The sequence below is a fragment of the Mytilus edulis genome, chromosome 11, assembly GCF_963676685.1.
Source record: "Mytilus edulis chromosome 11, xbMytEdul2.2, whole genome shotgun sequence".
Taxonomy (NCBI): domain Eukaryota; kingdom Metazoa; phylum Mollusca; class Bivalvia; order Mytilida; family Mytilidae; genus Mytilus; species Mytilus edulis.
Window position 1 is genome coordinate 55,852,049 of NC_092354.1, and position 13,228 is coordinate 55,865,276.

Consider the following 13,228-nt stretch of genomic DNA (forward strand, 5'->3'; position numbering starts at 1 on the left):
TATATCATGAATATAGCAGTTGATGCAATCCGTTCTTCCTTTTGAATAAGTGTCACTGGTGAGGTTTTTTTTTTATATAGCCTGGTGTTAAAAAGAGTCTTTGCAAGATTAGTGTTTAAGCATAAAACCAATACATACAAGTTAGAAGTGACCAAAATCTTGTGTTGTTAATAGTAGTACAGTACTGTGGACTCATTATTATTCGTTGGACACCAATTTTAGTGGATTTTGTGGGTACAGGTGAACCACGAAATTAATTGTTCAACGAATGACAAATTTCTAAAACATTGTATAATGACGTCGACAAAATCACGAAATTAGATGTCCAAGAACATGCAAGTTTTCCTTCATTCACGAAAATTGGTATCAACGATGATAAATGAATCCACAGTATTTCATACTGTAATCTTACCACCTAGAGCTGTTGTAGTTGTCACTATTGTAGTTGGTGTTGTTGTTGTTATAGTAGTTGCAGTCATTGAACTTGTTGTTGCATTTTCTTTACAGATAAATGAAATATAAATAATATGAAACATTAGGTAGGTCTTGTAATAGGGATCGGTTTTGATGTAGGGCACGATACTTAGTTTCTAACAGGAAAACGATTTTAATAAAATTGATCTTGCTTCATTTTTTTTTTATCTAGAATTAATATATCAACTCGGATACATATGTTACGCATGCGGATACATATTATTATGGATAGCAATTGATGGATAATTGTTAGTTAATTTGAATCATAGTATATTTTATCATGGTTTAACGTCGTCACGTGAAAAAAATTAGCTTAAATTTTTTCCAAACCCCAACCATTTTACATAAATCTTATAAAATAACATTTTCATTATATATCCTGATGTATGTATAGCACTCTTAACTAAAAATTGTAACTAAGTTTAATTTGAGACCAATTTAATTCTTATGTGTAAATATATGCAGTTGTTACTTAACATTTTCTTACACCCCAGCACATATGAATTTTATATATATTTTAAAACTTTATGATAACCCTATGAATTAATTATGATATTTATTATTTAGTGATTATTATAACCAAATTCAGTCATCTGTATATAATTAAAGGTTTCCTTATGTTTTAAGGTGTACATAGTTGCTAAAACTATACCCTTTGGGTAGTGCTCCACAATTAATGGAGGAATATACAAGAAACTGAACTGAACTGATGACCACCTATGAAACCGTACGGGGTTAGTAAATTTCATAGGGGTTCATGATGCGTTAATGGTGACGTCATCTATTAATATTGTGTTTCCTTATTTATTTTTCAACAAAATGCATCAGAAAAAGTTTAGTGTGCGATAAATTCGTTATACTACTGACCCCCTACGGATAATAGAGGGTGAATAAAACCCATAGCGAATAAGACCTCCAACCCACCCCTATGGATTTTACTAACTCGCTATAGATCCGTAGAGAGTCAGTAGCAAACCATATAACTTACATTATTGTTGATTTTACGCCCATTTATATTGACAGATTAAAAGGTCCTACGTAAAACATCTAGATATATCTTAAAAGTGTTAAAATAAAGGTCTGCATAACACTCACGTGGTCTTGGACAGTGGTTGTTACATAAACTACTGTTACAACAATGATCTTTACACGAGATTGTGTTGTTCTTCTGGATGCTCAGACATTTCTAAAACAAAAAAATAAAAACAAGATGTGTAAAAGCGACACGAATGGCCCCGTCTCAAAAGGTTGAAAAATGTGCAATTTCAATTAACACATGTGGACACAAACATGATAGTAGTCTCACATATAAAGAATCAGCTCAAAATCTGGAGGCGTATAGAAAAAAAGTCTGTATAACTTGATGGTAGTCTCACATATCAAGAATCAGCTCAAAATCTGGAGGTGTGTAGAAAAAAAAGTCTGTATAACTGTGATTTTCAACAATTTTCAATGTTATAAACCCATAATTTTGTCCAAAATTAGCAGAGCATCAAAAAGTTGAAAGATCTGCAATTTCAATAACACATGTGGACACAATCATGATGGTAGTCTCACATATCAAGAATCGGGTCAAAATCTGGAGGCGTATAGGAAAAGAGTCAGTACAACTGTGATTTTCAACAATTTTCAAAGTTGTAAACCCAAAATTGTGGCCAAAATTAGCAGAGCGAAACGAAACTTAAACTTGATCTGTAACTAGTCATGGTTTGCCCACATACTAAATATCAGCCCAATATCTGAAAGCATTTAGAAAAAAGGTCTGTATAACTGTGATTTTCAAAAATGTATCATAGTCCAAAGCCCGAAATAACAGCAAAAGAGCGAAAGGAAACTTTAACTTGACCTGTAACTCATCATGGGTAACTCACATACCATAAATCAGTCCTATATTTGAAAGCGTTATGAAAAAAAGTCTGTATAACTTTGATTTTCAACAATTTATCAAAGTCCATAGCCCCCAATTTTGGCATAATTTAGCCAAGCAGAACAAAATTTAAACTTGATCTGTAACTCATCATGGTTAACTTGCATACCAAAAATCAGCCCAATATCTGAAGGCGTTTAGAAAAAAACTCCGTATAATGGTTTGTTGCGGAATGACGGAATGACGGAATTTCGGAATTACGGGATTTCGGAATTTCGGAAAAGGGTAAAACTATATGGCACCGACAACTTCGTTGCTGGGCCATAAAAATGGCGTAAAATAAAATTCAACTATCTCTGAACATTATTGAACGCTTGTAAACATTAACTGGGTAAACCAAAGTTGGCCTGTAGCAAAAAACAAAAAAGTGGTCTTGTTTTCAAGTAGAAGTTGAAGAAGTTGGAATTCCTAACCGGTCTATTCACACTAAATTAATCTCGTCGGAAGTTAAACGAACACTTACATGACTTGGTTACCAAATACCGAAAATAAGTGTCACAGAAGCGTTTTTTTGCTACACTGCTTTTTTTTTTACAAATTTTACATGTGTTTTTCATCACCGTATTTAATTTTTCAGTTACTCTATAATCGGTTGCATCTCATTATTCTCTTCTTTTTTCGATGATTATTTTTTTTGCAATAATCCTCTATTTTGTAAACCACCAATAGACTTGTTTACATTCATACCGTGTTTTCTTGACAGCCCGATTTCCATCGACTTTCTCCAATAAATGTTGAAATTTGTTGAATTTGACAGGACTGAAAAAGATGAATAGAGTGTAAATATTTGCCTCAATCCTGGTATATTATTTAGAGTTAAAATGAAACTAATTAAGAAAAAAACATGCTTGTAAGAATACTCGGAAGATGAACAACTAAATATATAGACGATTATCTCTCTCACTACGAAAAAAAAAAGAATCGGCTTAAATTTAAAGTTCAGTAATACAACCGTATTATTTGTGAAATAGTGGACAGTTGGTCTGTAAAAGGTTTCTCTTATATGAAGATAACTTTTTATAATGTGTGTTTGTTAGAAAATATTCTATACTAGCAGATGCCCGTGAAATCGCTGTACAGATGCCCATGTAAAAACAAAGATGTTCTAAATTTCGCGGGCAGTCGACTGAGCAAAACGGATCGACAACGGTCTCCAAATTGGGACATTTTCTCCAAAATTAGCTCTCTCTGAGGAAAAAAGATTGATTCAAAGACAAATGTAGGAAGTTGAAAAACAACATTTATATGTCATATCACAAATATTTCCGACTTTGTATGGTTTCAGAGGAGTTACGGCTCAATGAAAACGGTCACTTGCTTTAGTAGCATAGATTGACTTGTCATCATGAATCCTCCAATCCAAACATTTAAAAGCCATTATGGTATAAAAACCCGTATAAAATCACAGCAGGATTGACCGAGATGACCTTAGATAAAAATGGTATATTACAAAAGAGGGACGAAATATACCAGAGGGAGAGTGAAAAACATAGATAGAAAATAAACTAACAAAGACATGACTAAAAATAAACAGACAAACAGACAGTAATAATAGTACAGAAGACACAACATAAAAAACTAAAGATTAAGCAACACGAACCCCACCAAGAACTGGGGGTGATCTCAGGTGCTCCAGATGGGTAAGCAGATCCTGCTCTACATGTGGCATCCGTCGGATTGCTTATGTTATTACAAATCCGGTAAATAGTCTAATTCGGTAGGTCACATTCGTGAAAAGGAAAAGTGTATTGTAGTTACGACATAGGAACATATCCGATATCATCTGTGAAACGGTTATTCCATAACGGTCAACAAACTCGTGATGGCGTCCGTAAAAATTTACGAAGGGATGATTCCAACTTCACCATTTGTAACTCTTGGTTTAATAGCTTCCTTGTGAGTAGCAATCCTCTATCATGGAAATCATGATAGAAATACAAACTATGCAAATCATTACTTAAGACACCCGCTGTGTGTGTTTCTTAATACATTTCAAGTATAAAACGAATATCAAGTTTGATGTAAAAATTAGCTAACCAATGTGTCAAGTAATACAAAAAAGTTTCAGATAAATCTATGCGAATGGCGAAAGATACAAAAGGGTTATTTAAACATATAAGTTGAAAACTAACAATGCCAAGGCAAAACACCCCCCCCCCCCAAAAAAAAAAACGACGAAAATATATTACTATAACCCCCCTAAAATGCGGGATTATTTACCTGCTGGCTAGAACACAGGGTTATAGTATTGCAGTCATCCGGTCTGAGTGTTCCAGTCTGGCAATTGTAACACAAGTTTCCACCTCTAAGATTGATGCCTGAAAAATATTATTTGTAATACGGTTTTAAAATTTCTAGATGTTAGAATATTTTTATTCCATAAATGAAATTTAAGTATGAATGTTCATTCTGCTTGGGCTTCAGAAAATGTACACGTGCTTTATGATTTTTAGAACAAGAAAGTATAGAACAATTTAATGATTAGGCCATATGCATCTAGTTGGAAATAAGGCGTTGAATAGTATTGAGAATGGAAATGGGGAACGTGTCAAAGAGACAACAACCCGACCAAAGAGAAGACAACAGCCAAAGGCCACCAATTGGTCTTCAATGCAGCGAGAAACTCCGGAGGTGTGTTCAGCTTGCCCCTTAACAATCATATATACTATAGTTCAGTGATAATGGACGTCATACTAAACTCCGAAATATACACAAGAAACTAAAATTAACAAGAATGTGTCCATAGTACACGGATGCCCCACTCGCACTATCATTTTCTATGTTCATTGGACCGTGAAATTGGGGTCAAAATTATAATTTGGAATTATAATTAGAAAGATCATATCATAGAGAACATGTGTACTAAGTTTCAAGTTGATTGGACTTCAACGTCTTCAAAAACTACCTTGACCAAAAACTTTAACCTGAACTTCGCACTATCATTTTCTATGTTCAGTGGACCATGCAATTGGGGTCAAAACTATAATTTGGCATTAACATTAGAAAGATCATATCATGGGGAACATGTGTACTAAGTTTCCAGTTGATTGGACTTCAACTTCTTCAAAAACTACCTTGACCAAAAACTTTAACCTGAAGCGAACGGACGGACGGACGCACGGACGAACGGAGGCACAGACCAGAAAACATAATGCCCCTCTACTATCGTAGGTGGGGCATAAAAATCATAGCCAGAGGTTGGAATTTGATGAGACATGTACAAATTGAGAGCTTGAGTGCTATAAAACCAGGTTAAATTCATCATTTTCTACATTTGAAAATGCCTGTACAAAGTCAGGATAATTACAGTTGTACATTCGTTTTTGATGTGTTTTGTCATTTGATTTTGCCATGTGATTAGGGACTTTCCGATTTGATTTTCCTCTGAGTTTAGTATTTTTGTGATTTCACTTTTTCCTGACTTTTGACAGGCTCAAGAATGCGTACAAAAAAAAATCAAAAAGTATTTTTTGTTTATTTAACATTTTGAATTTAGGAAATATAGCATCGTCCTTGGGTCATCTTTCTCTAAGCATATCATTGAGGGAAATAAATTCAAAAGCAATTAATCCAAAATCAATAACCCTTTCAGTAATGATATTTTTTACATACACCGATTTAATCGTTACTAATTAAATAAAAATTAGGAGTAAATTTAACAGAAACGATAACAAAAAATCGACCATGTAATCGCAATTTTAGAATCATTGAAGTCTGAATATATAAAAAAAAAATTTGAAACATACCAATGTTGTATTTTCCCCTTTCTTTACCCTACAAGAAACTTTCCTAGTATCCGTGGATTGTGGAAATCGTCCACATTTCTAAAACGTTCACGTACATTAATTGCGTGATGTGTTAAAACAGTTATTGGCCAATCAAATCGGTATATAGGATTTAATTTGCACCGCTCGTGTGACCCTTTAACCCGAACTCTTTCGTCGTTCGGGTTAATTAGGATCAGACGAGCCATGCATATTAAATCCTATATACCGACTTGCTTGGTCAATAACTTTAACTTAACTATTTGAAGCTAGTTTGAGAGTCTCAAAATCAAATCGCTGAAAAATAGTCTAGAAAGGGCTAAACCAGAAATAAAGAATCCGCGAAAATAAGGTTGTTTACAATACTTGCAATTAAAGCCCTACCTCGAGATCCACAGTGTTGGTCAGCATTACATAGAGTAGAATTACAACAGTCTGAACATAACGTTATGTCTCTTCGCCGTCCAACGGCGATGGGGTTGACACACATCTGAAATTAAAAATGTATAAACCAAATTCAAGTGAAACAGGCGATTTGCACTCTACCATAGATTGATAGAAAAAAATCTGTCAAAAAAAGGAAAAACATGTGAGTTACAAGCCTAAGCGTTAATATAAAGCCAACATAAAGCACATATATATCATTGTAGTTTAAATCGGGCTAGTTTTTTTTCTATGTTAAATTATATCACATTTTTGTTTAATATCTGCTCCTTTAACAACTTTCTACGTATATGGGGTTTGTGAATTGTTGATGACTGTTCAGTGATCTACAATTAATATATTTGGTCTATGGTTTCAATGGAATCAGATATTGTTCTCATTTACCTTTATACCGGTACAACGTCGCATTCTTCAATAAATAGACAAATGTCTGTTACATGTGTCAAGGTCCTTATTACCATGAAGATTTTCTTTTGACCTTTTTCATGATTTCAGTACGACCTTCGCTTACCAACCAACACTAGGGTTTTACTTGGGTATATTAATATGGAAACTCCTTGGTCTGCTTCTAACTTGCACTTGCATCCTTTTAAATTATGAATTTGGACATCAGTTTAGCTGTGAGGGATGATTACGTTTACAGTTGAAAACTAGAAATCCCAAAACTCAACTTTACTTACAATTAAGAAAAAGTATGGGATAACATTGACAGAAGGATTTTTTTTAATGGATGGCAATTAATACTAAACCATGCGCCACATGAAGCAGATTTAAAACAAATTCTTGTTTGAAATATGATCTAAACCAACCCGGAAGACAAACCCGTGTTTTAAGATAAAGACGTTTGAGCCAAGGCTCCGCGTTGAAGACCGTACCTTATCCTATAGTGGTTTACTTTTTATAAATTGTGACTTGAGTTGTCTCATTGGCACTCATACCACAACTTCCTATATCTATTGTGTACAACTCACATCTATATCTCTGCAGCCGACCTTGAAATAGTAATGGCCATCATCCGTTACAAATCTGTCTGTAAAACATTTCTGAAGAGAAATATGTGAAAGTCTTAAAAATATAATCATATGAAAATGATGAAATATCTTCAGTGACACGCACGCAAGCTCCAAAAGTTTTTTGACACTTGTGCTACTGGTGACAATTCAAGATAGAAGCATCTGATTAACCACCATATTATGATGAAAACAGCGTATACAAAATGTCAAGGACCCCCCCAACAGTCATCCCCCCCCTTTTTTTTTTAAATAGGACTGGCATGTATAAAAGCACGCATACGCATAGACATAATTAATTAAACCCAAAATAATAAAGACTATTCACCCGGTTTGTAATATCACATGAAACTAGATGGATGCAACATGTAAAACAGGATCTGCATCACCCTTTTGGAGCATCTGAAATTCACCCTAGTTTTTTGGTGGGATTCCTGTTGCTTATTGTCTATTATTTTCTTTGTCGTGTCTTCTATATAACTTTTTGTCTTTTTTTTTTAAACCAAGATGTTGTCAGTTCATTTTCTTTCTATGAGTTTAATTGTCCCTCTAGCTGTCTTTCGCCCCTCTTTTAGAATCACTAGCTGCTAAAGTAAAGCGTTGATTGGATGAAACTGTACCAATCATTTACAAATATTACATACCTCGTGATCGCCACATCGAGTTACACTATTGCAATCATGTGGCTGAGCTAAGTTATTAGAACACGACAAGCATGTTAATGATGCTGTTCCTAAATAAAAATGTAGAAATATTAAAGCATGTTTAACATGTGCACAAATAGACGACGTATACACAAGTTTTTCTTATGGTATTTGTTTTATTCAGTACAGTCCCATGTTTCATTTATTTAGTTGTTTGTAATTTGGCGTAACTGAAGTTCGTTCTGTATTTAGTTACACGTACCGAATGAATTAAAACGTACGATATATTTCTTTTAATAAACATGTATTACTAATACAGTGTATTTGTTGCTCAATCAATATCATCATCATTTCTAATTGTATAGCAATTATATTTGCCATCTTGTATCGTTAGCGTGAACCGCCTTAATTACTGGTTTCGTGGTAGCGTGTTCGCCTCGAGTGTGACAGGTCGTGGCCTCGAACTCATATCATGAAAAACTTGGTATTTGCTACCTCTCCACTAAGCAGGAGGCATTAAGGAGTAAGAGCAAAGGCTCGGAGTCAGAGCAATGTTTCAAGGTCAGGTGACATGTCTTACTTCGGGATTGAAATATTGCATGGTTATATTTACATTGTGTTGTTACATAATGTGGTTCGGAACCGACTTCATAAGTATTATTAGATCATGTTAAAAATAATTTTTACTTTGAGTAAATAAATTGCTTTAATTTAACTTGCCTGATATAAGCGCACACACAATTATCACAAAACAAGAATTATAACGAACATTCATGGCCATCCTTATCAGGTCAACTTTAAATACACAACAATTTATCAGTACTGATGTTCTGATATTAAATTTTCTTAATATACTGAACTAACCCATGTTTATTCGGGAAAATGAAAAGATGAAGTCGATATGCATGTTACATAGAAATTGGATAATTTTGAACTGATATATACAAATATATAAAGAGCATCTCAAAATGTTTGATTTTAACAAATTTACAATTTTTATCTGGAAAAATTGTGTTTTATTATATAAAAAGCGGATTTTGTAAGCAAAATTCAATAGAGGATGTGAAAATTTTTTCTGCAAGATTTTCTCGTTTTTAACCTTATAGAATGTACAATAGGATACTTGTAAATATGTACATAAATTTTTTTCTCGTTAAACCACCTTGTCATCTAGGAGCACATTTCAACAAGAAATAAAATTATTAACTATTAACTTGAAAAGCCCACGTTTTTTAAATATCAATATTTTAATAAAGCAGGTTAAATATTTTCAATGGTAAATTCGGACTATGTACACTAAATAACCTCAACATTTTTCAATTTTATCATCTTTCGTAGACTTTATGTTATTGTTCTGTATATACGTCTTATTCAAAGGTGAAAATGTCATGTGTATTTATAATCGGATTTCATTACGCAATACCATTCATAATATTTACTTCATTCATTCAATAGTCACGCACGTTGAGTGTTAAGAAATTTGTTATCTTAATTGACGCACTGAATAAACAGTTGTATTTGATAAACCATTTTATACTTTTATAAAATAGACCAAACCATAAGAATGACCTGTGTACGTTATTATACGCCCGTTTACGGGCTGCATTATGAGACACAGTTGTCCGTCCGTCTGTGTCGGATATTTTTTCCCAAAACGCATAATTTGCATGAAACTTTTGGTGAATTGTTCATATCTATTTATGTGAGTTCCATTTAAATTTTAAATTTTACTGTTATTGGTTTTATTCATTATAAAAAGGAGGAGTATAACTCAAAACTGCTTTACGCAGTTTTCATGAAACATTGATGAATTATGGTTTATATCTATTGATGTGATTTCGATTTTATCAATTTTAGAGTTTATGTTTCCGATTTTTTTTTTGGTTGTATTCATTGAAAAATAATGATTTTTTAGTTTTTGGATAATAACACAAAAATGCTTTGAGGTGTTGTTGTTATGAAGTCAAACCGCTGTTTGAGGGTGATACTTGTAAAAAGTCTATGATTTTATCAAATATGAAGCTAATAAAAAGGAGCCACAATGAATCCTCCTGAGTGTTAAAAAGTTAAAAACGGGCCTACAACTGACTTGGCTGGAAGTCTTTGTTTGGTTTTTTTTTGGGCATACAAATGTATAATTTTAGTTTTAGTGTTGTTTAATATACAAATGTATCATTAGAGTTTTATGGTTGCTTTGATATTGTATTATATATACTAGTTAGTTTAGTTGCTGTGATACTTATCGTTTTATAATTAGTACAGTACGTTAGATATTGTAATTTTTAATACAAAATTGATTGAAACCATGGTTGTTGTATATAAGAACTACGCTTCGGTTTGTATCCCTCAGGTTCCTTTAATTGTAAATTCAACTTTCGCTGTTCCAATGGTATTAACTGCATAACAGTGGTAACTGCCGTCATTTTCTTTATTATAGTTAGAAATCAACAGAGTGTTTTCGTTCTCCCTGACAAAATTGGTTGGGAAAGGGTAAGTATGCTGTAAAGAAATTGAAAAAGAATCAATACGCTTTAAGGTCTCTGTTCATATCTATCACTGCCCGTTCCTTTTTGTACGTCAAGGTCAATGACGTCAATTTTATACTTGTATATGAAATTTGATTAGGGTATGTTTCATTTCTATTATATAATTAATGAAGACAATTACAAAATTATTTCAAATATTACACATGGAAATTTAAATGTCTGCGGTCGAGCGCATTAACAAATCCGGTATCTATACTAGATCCATTTTTCGAAACCCAAAGAGATGACTATGGAATCGACATTACTGTGTCATTTTGGTCTCTTGTGGAGAGTTGTCTCATTGGCAATCATACCAAATTTTCTTTTTTATATTAGGTTATCTCGTGGGTCTTCTGTCCCAAGTTAGTCGTCCGTTTGGCTATGCCGGATGTTAAATGCGCAGTAACACCGGTTATATTGGGAACATTAATTCCAATGTCTCGTGTTGAGAGAAAAAATTGTATTACAAATCTTAATATCTATCTGTATACAATACCTGTTACTTTCCAGAATCAATTGAAATTTCTTATCAATCATCCGGTGTTCACCCCCTTTTGCAGGATCTTCTTATGTATGTAATTATAATTTGTTCTGTTCCTGAACATGCATGAAGTATTTGCCACTGGACGTACGACAAACAACAATGATTTCAATCAATCTATATTTTGATCTCCTATACCTTTTACTTGAACTTCTATGTCATTTTGTGTCTGATAGATAATTGTATCATTGAAAAACATACAACATCTTCTTTATTTTTTTTATGTCATGTACTTAAATAAAAATAGATTGAACCCCAACCATTTTCTTCAGAAAATGCCTGTACCAAGTCAGACATATATTAATAGCTTTCTGGTTTTGTTTATCAATAACGGTTGTTTTTGGACTCCCCGTTTTTTATTTGCCTTGGAAATCAGTATTTTTGTTATAATTCATTCTAAATGTGCACCTACCAGGAACTCATATCCAATGGTTGGTATCGGATATCCGGTGGCTATACACGTTATCCTTACATCTGTATGGTATTTTACTTGGATATGCTGATTGGAGGTTGGATTTACGATAATTGGTTTTGCTATAATAATGTAAAAACGAAAAGAAAAAAACCCAAGCAAACACAAAATCAAACACACCCATAATAATAAGACACTAAGTAGTATGACTTTTATTCAATTGGATTGTTTTCTTATTTCGAAAAAAATATCCAATATTTGGTGTTCTTCAGATGAAAAGCACAGACATAGGAAAGAAGAAGAATAACATTGTAAGCAGGGTACCCGGTTTAACTACATGTATATCAATGTGAAAATAATAATAACAAAAAAATAATAGTAAGACGATAAATAGTGAACTAAAATTATCAATGTTATCTAAAATTAAAAGCATATAAGAATCAAACATATTTTTTTTTCCGAATTGATTTTTTTTTATCAGATTCGAAAAAAATTAACCAGTGTTGGGTGATGATCCTATGATAGATAGGTAAAACATAGAAAACTGGAAGAAGCAGAGGCATGGCGATATAAATAAACAAAAGGATAAATAGAAAACTAAAGATTCAACACTCCAAATCAGGAGAGGGCGTACAACCAAGCATCTGCTTGTTTACTATTATGTTGATATGTTTTTACAAATGACCTCTTGTTTTCACTATTGCTTGTACATGACACTTGGTTCCAAGTACCTGGGGGTATAAGATACGAGATATAAAAAAAAACTTTTTTGGGGTCAAATCAAATATCAAAGTGAAAAAGTGAAATAATTATTCGCTTTTAACAGACTGTTCGATCCAGCTTGGTCAAAATAAGCAAATAATCATCGCTATTGAGTAATTTAGTCGCAAGTGAATAATTCGACCTCATTGAATAAGTTTTCATGTGAAGTCTAATTAATCCCTATAGCTAGAGATAGGTAACGCATGATATGATTCGACCAAGAAACACTCGATCATTCTAATAGTATACAGGTTATACTGATTATTAACATATTGTTTAACCTATAATATGAAATCAAACAGACTTAGAATAATCCAATTGCACGAGTTCGCAATCTATTAGTATCAATGTTTGTGTTTATACATGTATCGAGTTATATGACCGTCGGGAAACGTTGAAGGGAATCTTGATAATTAACAAGAAGGAGACTAGTGTTAAATACACACAAAAACTTATACATACTATCAAGTACAGGCATCGTAAATTGTTTATTTTATAATTTTTTATAATTTAGATATGCGTTTTATTATGTTTTGAGTTGAATGTAAGAATTTGAGTCAAATCGGTGAACATGAATTTGGCAGCTAATGCTCCTATAATTCTATTAAATATCTTACTTGGAATGTGTCTGTTACAAAGTTGATTGTTACAGCAGTATAAACCTGATGCTTGACACGCCTAGAATTAAAAACAATGCTGTATACACTATGTACACGGAGGACACG

General features: G+C 33.0%; 1 protein-coding gene across 1 annotated transcript; it reads right to left on the reverse strand.

The window, feature by feature from the left end:
* Positions 1-1,498: 1,498 nt before the first annotated feature.
* Positions 1,499-9,131, reverse strand: LOC139494395 (uncharacterized). Its single transcript, XM_071282559.1, has 7 exons — positions 9,128-9,131; positions 8,264-8,352; positions 7,581-7,652; positions 6,550-6,655; positions 4,622-4,719; positions 3,089-3,160; positions 1,499-1,660 (listed from the first exon to the last, which is right to left on the reverse strand). Exons 1-7 carry the CDS (start codon positions 9,129-9,131, stop codon positions 1,499-1,501), a joined length of 603 nt encoding a protein of 200 aa, XP_071138660.1.
* Between the last annotated feature and the right edge of the window lie 4,097 nt (positions 9,132-13,228).

Bases quoted from the DNA above. Each gene is read 5' to 3' on its own strand.
- LOC139494395 (XM_071282559.1), bottom strand. The intron at 6,656-7,580 runs GTGAGTTGTACA...TTTTAATTTCAG, and splicing joins TCGGCTGCAGAGATATAGAT to ATGTGTGTCAACCCCATCGC. The intron at 1,661-3,088 runs GTATGAATGTAA...TTTTTGTTTTAG, and splicing joins CGGGCTGTCAAGAAAACACG to AAATGTCTGAGCATCCAGAA.